Source organism: Anser anser (assembly GCF_964211835.1).
Source record: "Anser anser genome assembly, chromosome: 6".
Lineage (NCBI taxonomy): Eukaryota > Metazoa > Chordata > Aves > Anseriformes > Anatidae > Anser > Anser anser.
In genome coordinates this window covers 31,914,243-31,940,001 of record NC_139726.1, presented here as the reverse complement: position 1 = coordinate 31,940,001, position 25,759 = coordinate 31,914,243, and the positions used below count along the sequence as shown (strand labels likewise).

Here is a 25,759-nt window from a genome sequence, read left to right as displayed (position 1 = left end):
TTAGGATGAGCTGGTGCTAGCCCAAGTCCTGCTGGCCCTGGCGTACTCACATTCCTCCTCTGCATTGCTGTTGGCCTTAAAGCAGTGTCATCCTCGGCCACCCTTCCCTCAACTCCAAGTGGTGTTTTTTAATTTCCACCTTGCAAATAATAATGGAAGGAGAAGATGCTGTGAGCAGCTATTACGCACACACCAGTCCACCTCTGATACCGCACAGCCTGCCCTGATTTGCAAGTCGTGTACCATCACCCAGCTCCTGGTTTTCAACATGAAAGCTTAGCGGGCCCCAGATAACTCCATTCAACCTGCCAGAAGCCCAGTGTGGCCAGGTGAGATTCAAATGCTTGATTATTATTATTATTTTTTTAATCTTCACAGCAACATCACTCTTGTTTTCCTGACCGTGCCAATTGTACGATGTCCTCAGTTGTCTGCCTATGACAGCGAGATGGTTGCAGCAGACAACTCGCTGCAAGGCTCCTCCCTGTGTCGGTGGCTTCAGTGGAGGAAGCATTTCGTTGCCCAACTCTTCCCTCTAGCATTTCAGGCTCTGCAAATAATAAGACCAGCCCACAGCAGACAGCAACTGCTTCCATGCTTATTAAGACTAGGCAAGCTAGTTTTGCTCGCCCACAGACCTTCACCTCTTCCACCCCCTTATTTAATAAATTAAAAATCAGCACTTGAATACGAATGCATTGGGTTCATGTACTGATCAGGGAGATAATAAAGAGCAGAGCACGAGCATAAAAATTGAAGCTGAGTGGGAGAAAAAGCAGGTGTAAAGGGAGGAGAAAACCTCCAAACCCAACACAAAGGAGAAAGAAGGGAGATGGAAATCTCCTAAGAGGTCTGGATGGGGAAACGACAGAACTGACGTCTGCACCGCAGGGCAGAGCCGACAGAGGCACTGGAGGTTCCCTGCCCTGTGGAAAGATGCTCCTCTGACTGAAGCACAACCACACAGAGTGGGAGCTGTAGACCAACCCTTTTTAAAGCAATATTTAACACAAACAAGGCTAATTTAGTCTTGTATAATACAGCTACCTTGCTTTGAAGCAGGACGCTGCACAAGCAGGACCTAAAAGGACAGTCAGAACATTTCCCACCCAGAAGCTGGAACCAAAAATATCCTAAATCCATATCTAGACTCTGGGGAAAAAAAAAAATTACAAAAGCTGCATTTACTAAACTTCTGTCTTTCAATGGTGAATGCTTTCAGGTAGTTTCCAGAGCCCACGCTTAGACTCTCTAAACAAAAGTGACCTCATTTACAGGAACTCCACTTCAACAGCTGCTAACTTCAGTGCAAGCCAAACTGCTCAGCGCCTTTGGAAAAATGCTTCTGTGCTTCTAGGTCCCGGCACCTGGCTTCAGGTGCTCCAGGAAGTCAACTGGAATTAAGTGGCTGCCCCAAGGCCCTGTTGTAATGCAGTGGGAAGAAAAAATCCTGGGAACTCGGGAGTTCCCACCTCCAACTCAACATCCTTCAGTCACACCTCATGTGGAGGAAGTCTGTAGAAAGAAATGAAGGCACAGAGATTTATGAAATGGGTGTTATTATGAAGAAGGGTTAAGAGATTTGGGGTTGTTCAGCCTGGAGAAGGCTCCTGAGAGACCTTATTACAGCCTTTCAATGTATAAAATATATATGAGAAAGACTTTCTACTGGGGCCCGTCGCGACAGGACAAGGGGCAATGGTTTCAAACTGAAAGAGGGAGACTGTTAGGCTAGAGGTGTCTGAGTTCAGGGGGAGCTTGGGTGAGTCGCAGGGAACTGTATGGCTGAGCACTGCCTCTCTGTGTCTCTTCCAGCAGGTGTGGGGGAAGATTCATATCCCCCTTCAGCACTGTTGCAGTGAAACAGTGTTATATGGCAGCCTGCCTGGCACAGTATCAGCACAAAATAAATTTCATACTAAAGCAAAGGACACTTAAGGAGGGACCTGAAGAGCCTATTTCGCTAATCATGCTGCATTCGAGCACAGACAAAATCTGGTGTTGTCTAGAAAAGGGGAGAAAACTGGTTACCTTCCCCTCTTTGCTGTCAAAGACAGCAAGATAAAGGAAACAGAGGAATGAGGCTGCTCCACCACTGGCAAATGCTGGGGCAGAGCTGGGAGCCTGATGTGTGCCTGTCTGTAAACAGAGTAGGTCGAACCTTTGGGGTGGATTCCAGCTTGCATAAGCACCAGTGACTTACCCAAATGAATGGAGCAGCCTGGGTAGCTAAGCCACCATCCCGACTACCTGTAATTACCATGGGAACCTATTAATTTTTCCACACTACTGGCAAAGAGATGAGCTCAGGTGCTTTTGGCTATGAAGTGAATTCCTTTTAAAAATGTTTAGCATCTTCTCGGAGCTTTTTCACCTCCAGGGTGGCACCTCAGAGGAAGGAAGGCAGGCATGGAGCAAGGTGGGTCACAGCGCTAGCTGCTCTCACACGTCTTCCTGGCAGCCACAGCCACCTCTCACATGGAGAATTAAGCCAGCTCAAGGTCCTCTGTTAACTGTGGGACAAAGCTAGTGTAAGGGTTTCTGCTTCTGAGCTGGGATTGAGGCAGGGAACTGTCAGAGCTAGATGTGGTTTGAGGTCCTCAGTTATGGCAGGAGCTCCCTGCTCACCTACCAGCTCACTGCTGCAGCAGCCAGAGGGCAGAAACGTGTGGGTGGTGGGGATGAAGGGCTACAGGCACAGGATGCTACCTGTGTTTATCCTTTTCTTCGAAGCTGCGCAGAGTATCCTGCCTCTTTTTCTGATGCTGCCCTGACCAGGGTAACTGGTGCCTAGGTTACCTCTAACATGGCAATGCTGCTTAGCACAGGAGTCACGGGAAAGCCATCTGCAGGTACAGCAAGCCGCAGCCTCCTAAGGCCGCTCCGATCTGCACTCTGGGATTCATCCTGATCTTTCCAACAAGTCCTGGAGCTGTTCCAGTCCTAGCTACCAGTGAAACTGAACGCAGCACAGCTCGGAGACCCTCTTCCAGAAGTACTGGAGCCAAGAATGAGAGTGGAGTTTGAACAGTTGCTCCTGTGCCATGTGGCTCTGGCTCTAAACTAGACCTAAACAGCTGGGCTGGTACTGGAACACAGTTTAGTGCTTTGCTATCCCAGTATTCCCCCAGTAAAGGCTCCAAAGAGCAGCCTGGTGAAGCACTCTGGTAACAAGTCTATGACAGGTATCTGAGTGAACGCAACACACCAGGCAAGCATCTCCATGGAGGTGATGAAATTTGGGTGAAAATTCAGGGCAGAGGTGAAGGGTAATATGTGCTCCACAGAGAAGAGTTCAGGCAGAAGGAGTTTGGTGGATTTTCAGACCAGACCCAAGAGCACGGCTTCCTTCCATGAAGATGGAACAACATCTGTAAGGCATGGCTTTCACAACCCATGTCTAACTCTGTCCCTTGTAAGGCCAGGGGGAGCAGATCTTGGGTCTAAAAAGAGAGCAAGTTCCTGCCACATTTTCTCTGTAAAGAGCAGGGTTTCAAAATGAGTGGGCAACTCACCACACCCCAAAGAGCTTCTATGGAGAATAATGATGAGGTCAAACTGACAGGAGAGGAAAGAAGAAGAACAGAAAAGGAAGAAAGCAGGCGGGTAGGGTGTGACGGGGTGTGACAGCGCTAGTTAAAGCAAAGAGCCTAATTGGGCTTCCCTGTAGACTGAGTGGGTTGGGCCCTGAGGGACAGATTGTATCTCTCACACAATTCCCAAATTGCAAAAACTTGTAGTGATGGAAGATTTTTGTCCCTACTCACTCTACAAAACCTGTGATACAGGCACAAAGGACTGGAACACACTTCCAACACAGTTCGCTGGCTTCCGTGCTGCAGGCTTCCAACTCAGAGCTTCCTGCTCCACGTGTGCCACACAGCACATCCCAGTACCTTCCAGCACATGCGAGGGCTGTAATGAAAGGTCAAAAGCCATGACTGGGATGTGCCCAATGAACTGGACGGGAAATTGGTTTGGGGAGATGCTCAGATCATCACAACTGGGTATGCAGAGAAACAAATCTTTATTTCTCCTGACAATTATCTCTGCTGACCTGGAAACACATCACCAAACAGATGCCTGCATGGAAGAGTGTTTTCTTTCTTTTTTTTTTTCCCCCTCTTAGATACTACAGGCTTCAATCATGAAGCAAATTACATATCAGATGGATTTTAGCTCCTTATTTTACCTCAGTTCTTCTCCTACCAGCATCCTCTTGACTGGTGATGTTTATTTAGCATGTCATTTCTCTTTGGAGTTCAGCCCAGCACCAGATCCCGTTGCATTAGGTGCTACACAAACATGAAGGAAAGCAAGTGAGTTGCTCTTGCAAGAAGCTCTTGCTAGGTAATTTCTCTAAATAATCCTCAATCCTTTGAATGTCTATTAGGCATCCTTCAGAAGCACTGTTTTGAACTTGAGCTATTTTAATTCAGCAAATTGTAGATTTCATGATCTTGCTGGGGCCCTGAATACACGAGATAAGCTTACAGACAAATCTTGTGGGGGGTCATCTCTAAGGCTTCAAAACTCAGCATCTGAGTTGCATATTCTATCTCTGTGCCATTGATTCCATGCTTCCTGACTTCCATCTGCCTGCAATAATCTCTTGACAGCAGCAGAACTGGAAACAGCTTCTTGTCACTATTTAATGACTGTGTCCTTTAAGGAAGGCACTGGAACTCAGCATAAAGTGGATTTAATTTCCACTGAAAATGAACAAAACCCCCTCCTGTAATCATTACCCTACACGTGTCCACCCACCTTTTTTGTCTTTTTTTTTTCTTCAGAAAAGAAAGCTCCCAAATGATTTCTCTTTTTGTTTTCAAACAAAAAGTTGATACATTTTGTCTAGTTGTCAAAAAAAAAAAAAGAGGGTAACATTCAAGTGGTGTTTTTATTTAACTAGAAAAAGCAGCAGGAACTGGCTGTTCCATGCTCCCATTAACATTCTTCTCCATCCCCTTTGGATTCTTAGATGGCCTCTAAACACCTGGATCATGAGTACGCCACAACCATTAACAACATCTTTTCCAGCACAAAACCTCCCTTACACTAGAGTTCCTATCGCCCTCTTTATGATAGAAAGAAACTCAGATGCTGAGACTTGACCTCAAATTCAGCTATGCAAGAAAAGGGAACAAGTCCCAAAATACAGTCCCCCTCCTGCAAAGTACAGCTGATGAAGCTACTTGCTGCTGCTCGGAACATTCCTCCTGATCCAGAAATTCACAGATGCAATCACCCAGAGCAAACACGCTTCAAAAAAATACACATTCAAATTAATAGCCACGTACAGTAAAATAAATATTTTACCATCCAGCTGGTACTCTTGACATTCACCTTATCTGAGTTCTCACGGACAGCAAGTACAACCGACGGAGCCATGGGGGAGGATTGCCATTCCACACTTGGCAAAAGCTGGGAATTTCACTAAATACAACGTGTCCAGTCTTGCCTGCTCCAACTGGTTCAAGGGAATTTGGGTAGAACATAAGATATCTCACAGGCCTAAAGAGGAGTTTCACTGGCTGCCTATGGGCTTGGGTTTAAAAGACCACCCTAACACACCACGAATGCCTTTCTCCGTTAAAGACCTTGAGATACTTCCAGAAAAGTCCTTTACTCTGGCTCTCCATCACAGCCTACAAATTAGATACACAAACCTCTACTCCCAGAGAGCTCGCAGCCTACTCTGGCGAGGGCTATCCTAATTGCCTATCTGGTGTTTGTCACAACGTGGTCCTTTCTCATACATCATTCAGAAACACTGAAACACTTTTAATCAGAGAATTGAGCATTAACTAGGTTGGAACGTTTCCAGTGCACACATGCCATCAAGTACAAATCTCTCATGACCACATTTTACACACCTGATAGCTACAGACTGGAAGCCAACTGCTTGTCCTTGCTGCTGTCAATCTGTCTCCTCTCCCCCTGCCTCAGCCTCCTTCCCCCAAATAGAAAAACCCAGCATTGCCCACGACACAGCTTTGTTCTTGTCAAGTCAACACCAGCCTGAGGCTGGTCAGCTAGGGGGGTACCTCCCCTGTGAGTCAGGTGTTGCAAATCTTTTGGTAAGGGCAATTTTGGAGGGCCTGTTCCTACCCTGTGCTGGGAAGCAGTGGCTGTCAGTAACAGCTCTGTGCTGCAGCACGTGGATGTGATTCAGCAAACGAGATGTGCAACATGAAGCAAGAGTCTGGCATGCACTTTCAGGGGCTCTGCAATAAGGTTGAGGATCTCCTCTAACTAGGGGCTAACAAAAAGGGTACAGCTCCATGATTGATTTCTCCCAACACAAAGGCAGGCTATCACTGAAAAGAGAGTCCAGCCCTTCCTACCCATCCTTTCCCCTCCCTCGGGACTGCCTTGGGAGGCTACAGAGGGCAGAACCATGGATTGGATCCACCTCAGTTAACACTGCGGAAAGGAAGAAGGCTTCCCTCTGGATAAACTCCTTGCTCTGCTTTACCATGTAACTTCATAAACAGACACTGCCTAGTTTGAGAGGATGACAGGGCTATGTCTTCTGCTGGTGATGGGTATTTACTAAACTCAGCATGAATTTTTAGAGCAGATTCAAGCAGACCCATGCTCTGGGTGCAGACACGTGTTCTCCTGACCCAGGAGGCACAGCCTGCAAGCGAAAGCCAGCTTGTGCAAACTCTTCACCCATTTAGCCACCACCAACTGTTCACCCACCCACCAGCTGCTCTGGGACTTGCCAGTAAGGGCTCACATGCACCATCATGTGCCAGGAGCCAAGTTACCACTATTTGGGCAGATACTACTAAGGCTCAGCTGAAGAGGAGCTTTTTGCCTGTAGCAAACAAGGTGAAATCTTTCATGATGACCAACCTCGTGTTTTTTACCTTCATAACCTCACTTGAAGCCTATGCCCTTGTTCGTGTTGCTGAATAAGATCTCTCCCAGCTGCTCTCCTGTCCCTCAATTTATCATGTAGATTTATACTGCTGCCTACAACAGCAGTACCTGAGTGCATCTTGATGAGACTGTTCTGCAAAGTTGTTTTCTAATTATGAAACTAATTTAAAAGAAACATAAATAGAAGCAACCTCAGAGGAACACGGACATTTTATTTACAGCATGCTGCATCCCAGGAAGTCTCCACTGGAAACTACAAAGAACCAGATTTGTAAAAGTAACAAAACACATCGAATTAACACATCAGTCACTGAAATGAGAACTAAACCCCAAAGACATAAAAGCAAACCGGTTACTTACAGTTTGGCTGTGGTTCTGGAGGGAATTTGAGACGGATGATGGCCAAGATTATGAAAACAACCACAGGCCAGGAAATTAAAATGAATGACCATACCTATAAAATAGCAATGAAAATATATTGGTTACGTTTGTCGCGCTGATGTGTCCCAGAGCTTGTCTGGAATGTACAAGTACCACTCTAAATGAGTTATAAGATGCATTGTAAATAATGCCTGTCTCGGTGCACATATTATTAAAACCCAAGTATTATCTATGCAGGAAGAAAAACCACATAAGATCGTAAGAGCAAATAATGAGCCTGAAGCTTTCCTGTGTTTCAGCTTGGCTGTTTACACAGTTTTGCACAGATCTGAGACACTGCTATGTAAGAGTAAAAGCACCCTGACAAGTACGAGACTTTTGGATGCATTGATTGCACGACTGAAGAGACAAAATGGGGAAGGTTTCACTTTCAGTGTATGGCACTGCTCACATGACTGGTAAAGGTGACCTTGATATGATTAACTATAGCTCAAAATTGAAGTGTTTGACATTGAAATGACAAGGCTACAGCACTTTCTTCCCCCAGAAACTTTCACTGTTCTTCACAAACGGTTCAGCATTACAGAACAGCCAAAAGAATGAGGATTTTCATGGTATTTGTTCACAAGGCATGGAACCAAGCATGGTGAAGGAAGGGATTTACAGAGTTGTGTAACCAGCTGGAGAAGTCCCATTTGATCGCCAACCACCAGAACTCCTCAAGTGAGCTCCTGACCACAGCAACCTAACTCCCTGGTACCTTTCCACTTCCAAACTGTAGCAGCCTACATAGGTGAGCTGTGATGGAAGAGAAATGATGTAAAATTGGCATACTATGTCAGAAAAAATACAAAGCTTTACAGACCTCTTGCCATTGACATGAGGGCTCATCATTTCAATGGATGAGGATGAAGAAAATAGTCTGCTAATCATCTAGTGCAGCAAACCAATCTAGGTAGGAGGCCCAAAGTCAGTATTAAAACTGCAAGCCTTGGAGTTTTGTAAGCTAAGAAAATGCAATTTCTCAAATAATTAACTGCTTTTGTACTAGCTGGCTAGCTCGCTACTGTGCCTACTAGATTAGAATTTTCCATCCATCAGTAAAGCTCAAAGTACCCTGTGCTGCAAAATTGCTGTGCTATCTTCATGCCAGTTTTTGAAACTGCAGAGATGTCCTTCTTCAAAATCATCCCATTTTTCATTGTTGCATCGCTATTTTTTTCAGATCAGCACATATTACCCAAACCCATTTTTCCAAAGGTAATTCCAAGCCCATAACAGTGTTTTCATTTCCCGTAATGCTTACTGGAACATAAAAACAAACAAACAGACAAACAAATCCCGGAGAGCAACTGAACTTAAAGAGGCTTGTTTCACAGCAACTCCCTCCCTACCATCCCCGATGAGATGACACACAACCATGGAAGTGGGAGCACGACTCATGCCCCAAAATAGGAACTGACAGCTGTCAAACCACAAGGCACCTCCTAACACATCCTTTCAGAGAGGGTACTCCTATAGTTTCAACATTCAGCAGCATTTTAGCTTTTACAGACCCCACCCCTCCTTTTATATATATACTATATAACAGGATTCATCACTGAAACCAACATTTTTTATACTTTTTTTCATATATCACATGATTTCCCTGTAATCAGTCCCCAAATACAGTATTTAACTTGGATTAATTCACATGCACACAGCATTATTAAGGTATCCTCCTAGTTTAGCACCACGTAGGCTACAAGAAAATTATGGGGTAACAGCACAGAAACTGATATTAGTCAGAGCCTGCCTAAAGGAAGGGCAAGACATCTTTCATATTCTTGGTGGAGGAAATGAATAAAGATCGTCTCCACTCTGGGAAATCTTTGTGCCTCCCCATTTGGAGCTAAAATGGCGCTTCCACTCCCAGGCAGCTCTTCCCTTCGTATCTCCGTGCTTGGAGTTAATTGGATTTAATAGTAGCTGGGTACATCAGTTACAACACAGCGTTCTCACTGTCCCAGGCATTTCTAGTTAGCAAAAACAAGACAAGCAGCCTGGCCAAGCCGACTGCAGGTAGAACACGTTGACTTGAACGGAGCCACAATCAATGCCAATTTGGCTCGTGGGACACCAAGTGCTGTGCCACAGGTTGCATAATCCCTTGGTTGCTGGATTATTTCACTGCTAAAAGCAGATTTAATTGCGCAGACCTTAGTACGTCTGGATGCAGGCACGTTTTCTCTCCCTTCTGCATCTGTTTAAATAACTAAGCTGCATAGAAGTGACAGATGGAAAGCAATAAAAGTGCAAGAAGAACTGATTTCTCCAATTCCCCTTGGTAGGCAGGCCAAACCTTGCTCCCCAGAAGGCTGCCACCTCCACTCACGGCCATTCCTTTCTCAGCAGGAGTAACCTGTGCCGAGGCTCTCCCTGGTTATGGATGCGGAGCTTCAGCTGATTTCAGCAAATTGATGGCCAAGCAAGCCGCAGCTCCCCCCATACAATCTCTCTAGGGGCTCTGCAGAGAGTGTGCAGAGGAAATAAAGTGTAAAGCAAAAGGCAGAATCAAATGCGTTCGCCAGCCCTGGACAGACTGATAAACAGAGCAGTAGCAATGAGAAAGCACTTCAGTCTGTGGATGGAGAGGGGCTGTCCTGTGTCAGACTGCAATGACATGCCGATCACACCCGGCGAGGGCAACCAGCACCACTGCAGCAGCAGCAGCCGCGTTCGGGGGTTATCAGAAGCAAAGAAGCACAACAGAGAGTTTCCCCTGCAAAACAAGCACACACTAAAACAAGCTGTCTGGAAGCCTGGTCCACCAGTGTGTTTACATCACACAGGTTAAAAAACCAAACCTGAAAACGGAAAGGATAGAGAAATCAGGATGTGTTTAGGAGCAGCTTTCTGGGTTTACCTCCTCACAGCTTCCGCATTCGGAGCAAGCTCCTTAATTTGGAGCAAGAGAGGGAACGGAAGGAGGGCTGGAGAGAATGCCTGCCCTAAAGCAATCGGTGGTGTCCAGACTTTATTTTAACTGACATTCCCATCCTACAGAATTGATGTTTCATCTCTACAGGAAACTGAAAGAAGAATTATAGCAAGTGAGACCATATGGTCAGGGTTTATGTAAGCATTTACTGCAGGTACACAGGAGCTGAAAGAGACCCAAGCCTTCCGGTTTTGACAAGGGTGTTGAAATTGGTCATGTAACTAGAGGTAATCTATTGGTATTCCTCTGTATCTCAGAAAAAATATTCTCCTGTATCTCTCACAGCAGCCACAGACTTAACTCTGAGGAGCACAGCCCATCTGCAGCTGCTGGGGAGGGTCACAAGGACTCAGATGAACTCAGCACCTCCTTGAAGCAGGCTCCAGACCCGAGAGGCAGGACAGAACAGGCACACAGCCGACCCTGCAGATGTATGCAGTGCTGGGAGCTCTTTCACTCCATCCCCATATCACACTGTCCATGGGGCTCTTCTCTGACACACGTCCTCTTCTCTGCCCTTTCTGCACCTGCCAAGGCTTCCCGTGCAACCAGAGAGTTTACAAACCATCCCGTTGGGATTCCCAGCAAGAGGACGGGCTGCAGCCCAAGTCCATGAATTGCAGTGTGCTTCTGCTGAAATGCCAGTGCAGCTGTATTGCAAGCAAAACTTTCGATACAAAACTACCAGACAGGCTTTGCCTGGACATGCAATGCCACCCGAAGGAGCACTTGCCTCCATGACACCGCAGTTCAGATTCCTTTCTTGGACATCCCTAGCAATGCTTTATTTTGGGAAAAAAACCATCTGGTGTGGTTGCTTTGCAACACACTGGACTGTGCTGGAAACCTGTCCCACCTGCACCTCTCAGAGACACTTTTTTCTTTGTCCATCCATTACAAATGGCTCTAGGTAAGGACACTCCCATTGTCCCCAGATTGCAGGGACTCCTCAAAGACTGCACACAGACTCTGGGGACTGCTCACACTGGAGCAGAATTAAGCAGCCTTAATTCAGGTCTGCCCGTGAGTTTGTGTAGGGTTTTGTCTGCAGGGACCAACAGCAGCATCCCTGGTACTCAGTCTGGACTCCTGAGCCCTCACCATGATCTCCAACACAAGATGCAGCCACTTTGGCTTAAAATGACCCATCTTCTTTCCGTGCCATTCCCCTCCTTCCCTCTCTCTCTCCTTCCTTCAAAGTATTTCTATTTTAACACCGTGGCTTTCCTCTCCTGTCGTGCCCTTCTTGCTCCTCAGCTCCTGCGGTTTCCAGCTCCCCCTCCTCTACGGCTTTGTTTTCACACTCACCGGCTGCCTCTTGACACTCAGCCAGTTCTTCCACAGCAGGATCCTCAGGTGCTGGGAGAGCGCAGCCATCCTCGGCCGACCCAACCAAATGGGAGCGGGCTGCGTGTTCTTTCTCCCCGGGCTTAGGAGGCAAAAGCGGAGGCTCTGACCCAAACGGGCATCCAGTGTCCAGTATCTGAGCCTCTTCCCCACAGCATAGCTCTGAAGCAGCTACCTCATCCACTTGTGGCTGCCGTTCTCCCCGTAACTGCAGTTCTTGTCCTCGTAGCAATAGCTCCTAGCAAATTCAACAGGTTATTCTTCTCCAGGCAGGCAGGCAGACGCAGCAGCCTGCCTCCACTTGTGTTAATTACAATATCCAGCCTCTCCTGGCTGCTCTTTGTTCAAGCCCTAACTGATAAAATGGATAGCATTCCAAAAAGATGCTTCTGCTTAAACAAAAGGTGATGCATGCCTCCTCCTCCTCCTCCCTGTGATGAAACTACCTGCCTACCCACACACCGCTTCTGCCGGAGAGGTGTCATCAACAGCAGAGTCAGGCTGCTTGCCAGGCCGCTCCGACTTCCCCGAGTTCACAGGCAAGGGCCGGGAAGAACAAAGTATCCACAGCTTGCATCTTCCTGGCACTGCTGAACTGGAATTCGTATTTTTCTTTACTACTTTTGAGTATCTCAAACCTACCCATCCAGGGAAATTAAATAAAAGTAAAAAAAAAAAAAAAAAACAAACAAACCACAAACTAAAGCAAGAAAAACACATAAATGAAAATCTAATTGCTCAGCTTCGTGTATCTTCCCTCTCCTTCCAGGGAGATCAGCCCTGGTGTTCTAACTGATTGAATTCAATATAACACATCGCATCCAGTGGGAATGGGATTGCAGAACTGGAGCCCACAAAGATTTCAGAGCACTAGTGTGGCTTGAGTGCTGTTATTATTCACTTGATTATGGATTTTTTTTCCTAGCTACTGGTGAGATATTTAAGAACCAGCCGGAGATGAAAGGAGAGAGTGAACTGCAGGTACGGAGGGCAGCACTAGCAGCAGAGGGGACTGTAACAAGCGTGAGTGTTGAAACCAGATATGGACTTGCCTAATGAGCTCTGGTCATCCAGCAGAGCTTCTGATCCCACCCGGAGAGGACCAGGTACATGCAAGGACCCCATCTGCTAACACTGAGGTCACCCTCAAAGCCAACGTGCTTCAGCCACGGGTCAGATGTTAGGAAGCCATCGGGCAGCTCAGCACTCAGCGCACCTCCTGTGCAGCAACCTGAGAGCAGTCAAGAAAGAAGTCTTTGAATTAAAACTGGGCTTGTATATTGCATCTCGAGTGTTTGGGTAAAATAAAGCCAACACAGTTTGGTTTTACAAGATCATTGAGGGGAAGGAAACAAGAAGAATGAAATCTCTGGTTAGAAATACGATTTATCAAATGTGTTCATGAACAAACATGTGTCTCCCTAAATTATTGGCAAATATTTCTCTCTCTCCAAAACCTAATCAAACTTTCAGTGAGGCTTAACGTGCATCCTGTGCCTCAGTTTCCCCACAGGGCTACAGTAACACCAGCCTCCCAAGGTGGGAAAAAAGTCGAGTTTTTGGAATGAGAGATCCAACATGAGAGGGGGAAAACCACACAAGAATCGCTGCTCCTTTTGAACAGACACCAGGAGCTTTGCTACATTTCCCAGTGACCAGTTTTACATTAGAAACCTCTTTAAACTATTGACTCTCTTCAATGCTGGATGGAGAAACTTCTGTTCTCCAGTGCCGAAGGGCTCTCTGCCCACTGATGAAAGCTCTTGAACGGGTAAGCTGGGCAAAGCGACTCAGCAGGCTGCGATTACAGGAGCTCCAATTACCCCCGAGCACTTGTCATGGCTTTTGTTCCCATTCTTGGCAGTGTCCCACGGGCTGATGAAGGGCTGCCCAGTTTTCTCTACCCCAGTGCTGTTCAGCTCACTGTGCCACCTGGGGCAGAACCCGGGACCCTGCCAGCGGATGCAAGCCATGCCCACCACATGCTGTTCTGGCCCCAGCTACTTCAGATACGATACAATCAGGTCTAAACCTCCATGACTAGATAAAATAAAGGTAAAAGAAATGAAAATTGAGCAAACATGGCTACACTATCAAAACCCTGGAAGATAAGGGTTACCTTCAACACCCAACATCCAGCCAAGGACATGAAATCAACCCCTAATGGGTAACAAAACCCCGGCCAAGCAGCACACCACCATGTCCTTCAGTACCTAGGCAACCTGTGCAAGGCTTTGCTACTCTCAGCGTATTTCACAGGAGATCAGAAAACCTCCTACATGGCATTTCTTCCAACCACAAGCCAACACGGTGCCTCAAAAATGAGGAGCATCTTGAATGAATCCTTGCCAAACTTCACCTAGGAACACAAGTGGAGGAGGCAACCGTGGCAGCCAGAATGACCTTGGAGCAGAGCAGCTTTCATCTAAGTGTGGCTGAAGGCACAGAATGAGGGTGAGAGAGAGAGGAAGAGAGAGAAGTGGTTCTCAGTGAAGAGAAACAGCCTCTCCGGATTGGTTAGGAAATACTTCAAAGATGGGAGTAGCAACAGAGATGGAGCAGTTCCTGCCCCACATACCTTGAGTCTAAATAGATTGGACATTCCAGCAATGGGAGTGGAGCTGGAGCTAAAATAAGCTTAAGCCTTCCCTGGTAAAATTTAGATAGTGATGGGAAGGAACTCAGACATCTAACCTCCCAGCTCTACATTGGTGTTTCTTCTACTGAACGTCCTTATGAGGGAGGTCTGTGGGTGAAGAACAAGCACTGCTCCTCAGGACACTGCTCTAGGTTAGCTACATACAGAAGGCACAGCAGATTTCATTTTGTTGGATCCAGACAACGCCACTTGCAAACTCAATTCACTTCCTCTCCAGGGACTGAAAAAAAAAATATCCCAAAATAGATAACTTTGCTCTGAGGGGGTAGGAGAGAAGAAATTTATGATTTCACCATTTGCTGCTTTGCCAAGGTCTTTTGAGGCAAGCGTTTGATTGCTTCTTTTTGGTATTCAGTCAAACAACTGTTTCAAAAGAACTCTGTGATTTGGATAATAATTTTCCCAAGCAAATGCACATCCTTAGCTCCTTTGTGAACTGAGTCAACAAACATTCCCCTTGGGAGGTACCCAAAGGGTAATTTGTTCGAGTTCACCACTGTAAAACCAGAATAACTCAATGTCAATTGGCTCTCAGAGCACCCGCACTCAGCTCCCAGAACACCAGACTGCTCCAGCTCTGAAACACAAGATGAGAACTTTATTAATGCCTTATACCTTTTTGCTTTCTAATTCCTTTACTTAATAATTCCTGCAGATGGCACAGGAGGCTGTGCAACTACACGGCCACTCCTCAACCAAGTGACCAGACCAGACAGATGTCCCAGCGTCTAATAGTGCATATAGGCAGAGAGGAAGAGGAGGGAAAGGCTAAGTTCTTTCTTCCACCAGTAAACTTCCAATCACACAGTTTCTCTTGGTGAAGAACTGTATTCCATTTCTTCTGGGCAGAGGTGCAAGTCGTTAGTTCAGAGCAGAACCTGCTCCTGTGAATGTGAAGCTGAGAAAACCTCAGGGGAGCTCCGAGCTGTGATTTCAGCCAAGGCAAGTCTTCAGAAACATGGCTCGTCACCTCAGCTTCAGCGGTGGCTTTGGACCACCACCAGTGTCATGCAGGAAGTGTAGAATCCAGGGCAAAAAGTTTCTTACCTCACACCAGGAACTCACAAACTGAGTCCTTTCCTTGAGATGTTCTTTCAAGCAGAGTTATTCCAGTGAAAATGAATGCACTCTTGCTTCCCAGGCATGTCAGTTACCTCTGTGAGAAATGAAAGCTTAGGGAAGTGATGTAAGACAACTGGGAAGAGAAAAGGATGGAGTCACTGACTGATGATCTGTAAGACTATTAAACACTGGTATCTGGAGCTAAACTGACAGGACAGAACATTTACCCCCTTGAAGTCAGTGCCAATAAAGAAATAAAAAAAACCTTGGCTATGAGGAAAAAAAAAAAGCAAAACACTAATCCTGCAGTGGTTGTGCATGCTCCAACTAAACCACAGCAGAGCCTTCCAGAGGCACCCAGGTGAACAGCGGTTAGGTGCCCTCAGGGACCTGGAGGAGGAGAGAGCACACCAGCAGGGAGTGAAGTAGCATAACCAGATCAACTACCGTGCCCAAAAAACACAGGCCAAGCACAAGGAACTGAAGGAGATCTGCAAGGGGAGCAATGGGGCAATGCCATGACTCACTGAAGAGGAAGGACTCTCTTACTTTCCTCTTGCAGAGTCTGAAGTGCCTTTAGTTACCAAACTGCAGCAGCCGGGCTTTCCTCGTGGTTTGTGTAAGCTAATACCAACAAATGTTTGGCTACCCGCATAGAAATCTCAGATAAACCATGCATGGACTTCCTCTGTGATCTCTTGTCCAGCTGACTTAAAACTCGACCTCCTTCCCAGGTAAGGCAGCAGCTGCCTGAGGACTTGACAGCATTAGGCAACACCGCACGTAGTGCTGGATGATGCTGGGAAGGCGTAAGAGTCTTGTGCTAACTGGAACACCACTTGCTAAATGGTAAAACAAAAAAAGGCTTTTGTAATGCAGCCCACGACATTCCCCAGTGCGTGACTGCAACTACTCCCGGGTCACTCCAAATTCCTTCCTAAGGCACGGCAGGAGCCTGGAAGTGTAGTTTCCTGGGCGCCTAGTGTCAGGCACCTGACCAGGGCACAGTTTTTAGAAGGATGCTCACTCAGCACTTAAAAACAAACTAGTCAGAGCCCTCAGAAAGCCTATGATGGGCAGCAATACTCTTGGCCACTATGGGAGCTGCACGTGACATGGCAGCACCACACTACAACTTTGCCACCACCAAAGACATTTCCACAATTTCTCAGTGATTTTTTCTCATTTTTAATATCTGTTTAGAAAAAAGCTCCTCCTGGAAGCAGTTTTTTCCTCCAGTGATCCAGCCATCAGTGAGCTTGGAAATGCAAGGATGACACACAGAACGCACCCCATATAGCTCAAGGAGAACTGTGCTGCTGATTTTTGATTCCTTGGGTATTAACTTCCTACAGAGCAGCTCTGTTCCCAGGAGTAAGCCCTCATATTAAGTGTGAGTTTTGGGATATTCCGAAATCAAAGCAGTTAAGCACCAAAATCAAGATGTCTGAGTTTTCTGCAAGTGAATTAGAAGCACCCCATACTAAAAATGTCTGGGATAGGATTTTCAGAAGAGCTTTTTTTTTTTTTTTTCTTATGACAACTTTAGTGGGAAGAAGGCTGTGGAAGGGTAGGGAAATGCAACTTCTGGCTTTAAAGCCTCTGTTCAGAAGGGAAAGCAGCATTACCAGCCAGTCCTTTTCCCTGCTCATTGGCTCCTAGGGACACCTTCATCTGGTCCTAGCAAAGCTGCAGGCCTGTGAATCACATCTCACCACACCCAGGCAGCTGAGGCCTTCGCTTGTGAGGCTCCCACACGCATCTATCTCGCCAGGCTGCTCATGTTGCCCTTTGCCACCAGTTACAAACTCCTGTGACACCATTCATGCACAACACTGTGTCAGGATTTAAGGTTAGCTGGAAAAGAGTTGCAGGTGCAAGTAATAGGGAAAGGCAGGGGCCTAGTAGATCCTGTCAGCTGCCAATAAGCCCTGTGTCTGTGCCCGGTACACCAGCAGAGCTGTCCCTTCTGCTCCACCCTCTTGCTCATCAAATAAGCTTGGGCACCACTGTGCTCAGATGGGTATGCGTATCACCCACTTACTTACATCCCTTTCTTCTAATCCTTATTCTTGGGGTCAGGGTCTAACCTCCAATCTCCAGAAACCCACTGGATCCCAAGGCTGCCTAGTGGGCACTGACTGATGCAATGCCTGGCAAGCTTTGCCCAAGAGCCTTGCTTTGTACGAGCAAGCAGATGATATCACTGCAAGTTTCATTGCCGTGCCCTTTAACCCTTCCTCCAGCTTATGAACAATGTTCAGACCAGACCCAACGCCAAGGCTTGCAACAAGGCATGAGGCAGCTACCAGCATCCAAATCCTCTGACATTTCTCATTTCTCGTGCATTCAGCTTGCTCCAATCTGCGTGGCAACACTTGTGTCCTGTCACGTGAACCTGGACAGCTGACAGATGGACTGATTAGAGACCACACTGTTCACAGTAAGGCGGATAACAAGGCCAAAGCAAGGTCGCTGCGAAAAATGGATTTGGCTTGGCAGGGGTATTTCTAAGGCTGGGGACAGCCATGATTCCTAAATGAAAGCATCAGCAACGATGCAAAAAAAAATAGCTTCCAAATTAAAAGGCCTAAAGACAGACTGCAAGGATAAGGAAACAGCAGAGACATGATGTGTTTAAGACAACAGCTGTACCATTGGTGTGCTGTTCTGTATGCAATGGAAACAGACAGTTTCTGAGAGATGCAAATTGTACTAAGTCAAAAATTAACTGTAGTCATTTGCACTTGATGGGAAGATGAACCCTCAATCGTGTACTAAGAAAAGGTTTTCTCTTTGTTCCATAATAAATGCAGGACTGGCTTCACAGACTTAGAACAGTGGAAAGAAATGGCACCCTGAGTGTATTTCCTGACAGATAATGCAACACAGACAGTGGTGCCAGTATCAATAGAGCAGTGATTACTAGGGCTTAAAGGTTTTTTCCTGCTTCTCTAACACATAAGTGGGAGCAACTAGCAAGTATGCTTACAAAGAGACAGAGAGTGTTCCAGAGCCTCAAACAGTGGGCTGAAGGACCTGAATATGCATCTGGGTCAAGTGTAGATGAATGCAGCTGACCAAAGAGCTCCCTAACTCGCTGAATACAAGGTGAGGCATTCTTAACAAAGTATTTGATGGCTTAGGCTGCATAAGGTTAGAAAAGAGCTTATTATCTCAGATCCAAGGACGCCCCTGAAAAATAACCGTGATTAATTCCCACCAAAACAGAAATAAAGCAAAAGTTTAACTTGTACAGAGGTTAGCACTTGATTTTATTGAACTATTCAAAAGTCAACCAACAAGGCTAAAAACTTGCTCCATGTTACAAACACAACCAAGGCAAAGCTTTGTTTAGCTCCAAACAATATAGTTATACAAGTCTGACTGCACCTGATATAAAACATTATTAAGTCCTTGGCTGAGCACATACCTTCCTGGCAGACCACTTCAAAGCCCCAGACAGTTTCAGCAAAACCCTGAGACGTGGCTGCCACATGCTGAAGACCACAGAAGACCAGCAAACTGGGAGACATCACTAAGATGCTGAGATAAGAAGTCTTAAAAGTAGCAACAGAAGAACACACACTAGCTTTCTTGTAGGCTAACAAAACTCCTACCTACAGTTCAGTTTGCTCAGATTCAGTATCTGAGTTGCAAGTACTGTTTTCCCCCTATAACTTGGGTACTCACACATCCTTCTTTCCATGTGGATTTTTTGTTTCATGAACAAGCATAGGGTTATCAGTGAAGGCACTTAAGCTATTCTTACTCTTCTACCTGGTTGCACATTTTTATGAAATCATTTCTGTAGGATTTATCTACCAGCATAACCTGGCTGAATTCAATCAACAGTTACAGAAGTTATTGGGATAGCTGGACAAACTACCCCATGGACTCAATTTCTAGAAGCAAACAACAATCTGGAAGAGTATTCCAAGGACAAGGAGTCACCGTGCTCCTATTGAATAGGTTTCTAGGGTGTCGATCCCTTACCAAGTCACCTGGGTGTTATTACAAAATAGCTAATTAAGACCACACCCTGAGATCCAAACGAGTACGTGGAGTGCTGATGAGTAACGACGAGTTACACAAGGGCTGTCAGCCTCCTGTAGCTGGGAACTTGCTTGCTGTAGAAGAAAAATATGTGTTGAAATAATCTCACACAAGCACTGCAGTGATGGAGGAGCACAGAGAGAGGCAGTGAAGGGCTCGCTCCCCTTCCGACTGTGGTTTTGACAGCTCCTTAAGTGCTAGTAAAAGTAAAGGTTAAACGACCCTTTTTCCTCTTCAGGTCACTGAGAGATGTTCTGTCAAAGTGGGCTTGATCCTGACTCACATGATGGAAACAGGCAATCTGCATTGAACGGCTGAAGGAGCATGGCTCATCCCAAGGCTTCATAATCAGCCTGGAAGAGAGTGCTCACCCCTTCCTTTCCCTAATGAGTTGCAGCCCAGCATCCTTCCCGAGAGAAAGTGTGGCCATTCACGAAGACCTGTGGTCTGATTCACCGAGCTGAGCACAGGAGAAGGGCTTATGATAAGGCATGCTCTGAATTTATGACCCTCATTTCAAAATCTACGTATGCCTGAGTGCTACAAGGCATGCAGCCAGGGGAGCAGGTGTGGCACACGTGCTGGGGAACACACTGGATCCTTGGGAGGTGCCGTAAGATGCGGGGCCTCAGCTGGAGACCTCAAATTTGCAATTAGCCAGCAACCTGCTACCAGCACACCCTCTCTGGGGGTTGCGTGATGTTTCCTTATCTTGGGAGGCACCTCTGTTACACGTGCAGCTCTTCAGTTCTAATATACCCACCCCTGGCTGACCAAATGGGCAAGACTCCCTGATAGTTTATGCCTCAGACAGTGGTCACTGCTGGACTTATCTAACCACAGGCTACAGTTTTACTTTTGAAACAGAAATGGCAGAAAGACAAAGACAAGAGTAGATATCGTGATGCTGCCATCACAAGGAAGCTTTCTTATGTATGGAACGAAGAAAGAGGAGGTGTTAAACTCAAGTGTGGTTGGACAATCTTGCACTAAGGGCTTAGCAAGTCCAGCATCTTCTGGATAGCCACAGTTAGCCCATAACCTCCAGAACAGGCCGTGTGTGGTGGGAATGGGGTGATTTACCAGGCAGGACCTGGTCAGCAAGTCAGACAGGTCTTGGCTATACTGGTCCTACTGTGTGTGCACTGCAAGGCTGGAAAGCAAGCTGGCTAGAGCCATCAGCTCAGGACCTCTGTACGCCTGGCAGAGCCCCCTGGCTGCTAGCAAGGCCATCTGGTCACTATATTCGGGGCTCCTCTGTCCAAAGCTCAAGCAGTGTGCTGGATTTTGCAGCTACCAAGTTGCAGAACTGGGCCACGCTTCTGGTCACCTCCAGTCTGGACATCTGAAAATCCCAAACAAGTGACCTCGTTTGTTGCTTCTTGCTTTTTTTATTTCTTGCCCAGACAAAATTTCTGTCTGTAAAAACTCTGAAATGATGAAGAAAACCCCAGCAGGCGTATGTCTTTTTGGCTGCCATTATAATTGCCACAATAAGAAGAATGTTCTGTAAGAAATGCACAGCCTTGAAATGCAGCAGGACCAGTGGTGAGAGAGCAACACAGGGCAGACACCGTGCCTGTGCATAAAGATGAATACCTTTTGGCAGGAAGTTACAGTCTGCCTAGAAAGGGCCCTGAAGAGCCTTATTATTTATGGATAGTATTATTATTTAGAGTCCAAAGGTCTGCCCTTTTTCTTCAGCTTGTTTCAACAAACATCAAGGGAGGATTGCTGTCGTCCTCTCCGTTGCCAGAAGGTAGTAGCTTTAATAATAATCAGAGCTCTTCAGTCCAAATGCTTAGAAAAACCATTCTCTAATTATTTAATAATGAGACATTTGATGATGCACTGGAAACAACATTCATTGCCTCCAAGAAGACAGAAGTAGGACCAGATGTCTGCTTGAGGAAAAATAACACGAAAGAGCACGCTCTCTGCAGGCACCACTCTGAGTAAGCCCTTTAAAGGAGCTCTCTGATGCCTTCTTTTCCAAAACTAGTTTCAAGACAGACTACAATACACATACATCTCACCAGAAATGGCTGAGCGAGCCTCACTTTGTGCCATTCTGATAATGCAAGGATGGCAGTAAGGACTTCCGAGGGAAAATGTGACTGTGATATTTATCTGGGATATAATTTCTTCCTAGAAGTTAAACTAGAGCACAAATGTAGAGATAATATCCCGTGGCAGTCAGATGACATAGGACGGCATTAACCTTCTCACCAGCACAGGCTGTTTAACGTGTGTGAAGAAACCTAGAGCGCGCAAATAACCTAACATTTAATAGCAGAAGCCAACAACGAACAGATCAACCATCTCCCATAGGAAACGTTTCTCCTTCCAGCACAAGAACAGGAATATTGAGGAGTCTGTGACTTGTAGACACTGGTTTGCATGACAACTCCAGCTGCTGTGTCTTTTCTGCAGCTAGGACCAACACTTTGTCTCCTGCATTTACATGAAGAGACTTAGGAAAAAGGCTAGCAGTGGAATAAAATACTGTAAGCAATTCTGTGCTGCTTTACTATTTTCACATTGCTTCAGGCACTAAGGTTGCCAAGAACTCATCATTTTGAGCCAGACAAGAGCCTTGGGCCTCCATTAATGTAAAACACTGTGTTCCTACACCACTGGTATTTACAGAGACTCACCCAATCCTATGTACTAATGCCACTTTGAGCATTAGAAGTGGGCCAAACAGCTAGGATGCTTTCAGCATCTTGGAAGTGGTCCAGATGGATGTTTTTGATAGTAAAGTACCTTAAATTTCATGGAAAAGCTGTTGAAAATATTAATTAAAAAGTCCTTATCAAACATTGGCTAAATAATGCTTTTAGGAAGGAAAGGAGATGGATTTTGACCCCTCCAAAAAAATCTCACGCATGTGAGAAAGTGGATTAATTCCTGCTCACACTCTGGTGAGGGCACTAAGTAGTTTCAGCAGCACCTCTCCTTGAATATTGAAGTGTCCCTGTAATTCCCTCGGCTTCTAGAGGCACACGTAGCTGGGGCTGCGATGCTGAAAGCTAAGTATGCTCAGTCTGCTGAATGGTAGGGAATCTGGGGGCTTTTGCCTGCACTTGGTAGTAAGGTAAATACATTCAAGCGCTCTCACATGGCAGAGGGCTTCACAGACTGTTTTCTTGCCTGCAGCCAGTTTGGGTACACCGAGTTACTTCCCTATCACTCTCTCCTTGCTGCTGAAGTGAGACCCAAGCAGGGGTTCTCACCACCATCATGGGTTCAGCCATGAGCAGTACCACAGACGTGACTTCTCCTTCTGCTGTGAGCTGAGCAGGAACAATGCAAACGGAGTTGTGGCGAGCGGCATGGTGCATCTGCTAATGATGGACACGTCCGCATGACTGAGGTCTTCCTTGGAGCATGGGGAGGGCAAACTCATGTCTGCCTGCAAAATCCTCAGAAGAAAGAACCCTCTAAAAATTCATAGTCCTTAAATAGCACAAACCCCACTTCTACAAACAGTTAAACACATGCTTAACTCCGCAGACATAACATCAGTGAGGAAGAGCTACCCACGTGTGGGCAGAAAACCCTGTGATGGTATCCTTGCAGGACTGGGGCTCCTGGTTGCAGGAGCCAGAAGCCTCTCCTTGCTGGCAGGAAAGCGCTTTGCATGCCGTGGATGCAACGCAAAGCACCGCAGAAGTCAAATCTTAATGTAATCATCAGTTAGAACTGTCTCATTATTCAAATCTCTAGAAAGCTGTGGAGTCAGGCCTCTTATTTTTACATGAGAGAATGCAAAACCCCTTCCTCCTTTGTCCTGGCCTGGAAGTTGGGGACTCTCCGACAAGATGCTGCTGCACGCATTGGCTCTGAGCCTTTTTTTCTCATTTTCCAGGACGCACAACAAGCGTCGCTTGCAGTTATTTTTTTCCAGAGAGAACAATCAACAGCTATAAAACCAATTCCAAATGCAGCCTGGATCAAGTTTCAAAAGGCCTTAATGCTCTCTGTGTGTGTGTTTGTGCACAATTTAATTTACTGTGGCTACAGAACTGCACTTGTATGACTGTATTTAATTTTTTTTTAATCTCCAAGGCAGTTATCTATGACAGTGAGTGTGTCATAGGACAACATCACTTGCAGCAATTGCACAAATAAGCCTCCAGCCTCTTGCCTTAACAAGCTATACGACCCAGTGATCTTCAGCATGACACTCCTTGCGTTTTATTGCTGGCTGCAAAGATTTGTTTTGAGTCCCTTTCAGTGCCAGAGGTCTTTATTGCTAAATAGCCCTGGCAGTTGAGTAATACGTGAATTTAACGTACTCATACTGGAATGCCCACTTGGAAGGTAGGGAAAATTCAGCTTCAATCATTGCAATCAGCTCTTATTTTTTTGCTCTTTTCCATTCTATCTCTGAGCTTTCTCTTTGCTGTTTGTAAACTACATCCCGAGCTGTCTCACACGCTGTTACAGCTCTTTAGGAAGCAGCCTATCACCTCAGTCCTGCTCGGGCACATGAAAGAGATGATTGAGAGGAGAGAGGGGCAGTGGCAAGTCTCATAAAAGCAGCATCCTACTTGCGCTGCTTTGACAAGACATGAAATAGTCCCGTTCTCCCTGACCACCTTATTAATAATCAAAATCCATCCACAGAACAAAGCTTCGCTGCTAACATTTCAGCTGTCTGTTTGGCAAGATGCATGCGGGGAGGACATGGGAGAATCTTATGAAGAAGAGCACTGAAGCCTATGTGGAACTGTTTCCTACCTGGAAGAGGTCAGAGAAGGTTTCTGCAGGCCAGGCTGTGGACAGGGAATAGAAATAGTGCTTTTGAACATCCTGCATCAAAGCTCTCTTGAACGTACCCCTGTTGCCTCTGGTACACACAGCTATGAAACAGAAAACTTCTGTGACAGCTACCAGCAGTTACAAAATGGAGCTGTGTTACTACTGGAGAAGCCGTTCTAAGTCTGTAAATACGTATCTGAATTTTTGAACAAGTCTGGCTGGTACTTCTCGTGGTGCTTTTCAGCAAGCACTCTGCACTTCCAGCAGGAGCACTGACATCTTACTGGGAGCAAATCCTATGTCTTATTAGGAAAGAACATTATGAAAGCAGCTTAGTACTCTCAGGTATTTCATTTTCTCCCTGGTTCTGGGATCTGGGGTGTAAGTGGGAATACCATCTTTCCTTAAAACAAAAGGTCTGTTTATAGCTCTAACAACTGTAATAAATAAATAAATAAATAAAAATGTAAAGTCTAGAGACATGGGCATCAGAAAGAACACATAGTGCCAAGATATCACAATTTCTGAATGGTTTGGGGTAGCGAAACTGGACTTGTGGTTGTCCCTCTGCCCTTTGCATATGAGACACCAGATTCTAGAAGTTACACTCCCATGACTAGGGGAGAGAAGCACACTAAGCAGCTATCTATCCAGTTAATGCTCCTCTTTTGACCTCCAAGAATTGCAATGAGCTGCTCTCAAACAAGTTACAGATTCAGTATTACTTGCAGAAATAAAAACAACCAGCAGTTTGGCATTCTTGGAGAAAACTCTTATTTTCTAATGGGCTGTTCACAGCGACCCCAAAGAGACAAAATTAACCTAATAAGGTATTTGTTATGTATCGTTTACCAGCTTATGCAACTGTCAGTTCAGAATGCAAGTCCACACCTGACCTTTTAATAGACTTTTTTTTTCTAATAGCTGCTTTCTGTCAGGCTATGTTGTAAAGCAGCTTAGCTTTATCCCTGTGAGTGATCAAAATATCCCTCCTCCCCTCTAGGACTGAGCATCCTACTCAGTTAAAGCTCAGGTGCCCAAAGATGGTGCATTTCTCCAACACTTATCACACCTCTTGTTAAGTCCTGTTCCTGTGATGAAGAGCAGGAGTGTCTGTCATGTCTTCCGGGGCCTCTCTGAACATCTCTATTGCAGGTGAGGGCTACCGGAAAAAAAAAAAAAAGAGAAAAAAAACGTTAAGCACAAAAGCGGTGGCCTTCTGTTGCAAGGTGATGACAGCAGATGGCACCTCTGGCAGGTCAGCACGTTGGGATGTCCCATCTGTTATCGAGGCAAGTTTGCTCTACGTCAAAGCCCCTGGATTGATATGAAAATGAGACATTCCGCAGGTCAGTGCCCTGACTCTCGAGTACAGACGCAAGCAAGCGTAGCTGTTAAAATGTCACTGCCTGTCCCACCCCTGCACGAGGGTCACCACCTCTAGCACAGAACAGCAGAAGCAACCCTGCCTCTGTGCCAGCGCCACAGCATAGCCATAGCACCCGTCTCCCTGGCAGCCCATAAACACCAGCCAGCCTACAAACTAAGAGGTGGGAGTGCTGGGATGCATTCCCTGCTGCAGGACTAGTAACTACCTGCAAGGCTGGTCACTGGTC

At 46.1% G+C, this 25,759-nt stretch overlaps 1 protein-coding gene across 2 annotated transcripts in view; it reads right to left on the bottom strand.

The window, feature by feature from the left end:
- Positions 1-25,759, bottom strand: part of ABCA12 (ATP binding cassette subfamily A member 12) — a 111,118-nt gene that overhangs the window by 73,320 nt on the left and 12,039 nt on the right. The window contains exons 3-5 of one of the 2 annotated variants that reach the window (XM_083840588.1): positions 25,216-25,305; positions 24,123-24,157; positions 7,252-7,345 (exon numbers count right to left, since the gene is read on the bottom strand). In XM_083840588.1, the coding sequence (XP_083696714.1) occupies positions 7,252-7,345; positions 24,123-24,157; positions 25,216-25,305 (219 nt within the window). Of the gene's footprint in view, positions 1-7,251; positions 7,346-11,560; positions 12,037-24,122; positions 24,158-25,215; positions 25,306-25,759 lie in introns of those variants that run through there. The other variant, XM_083840589.1, reaches the window with a different exon arrangement.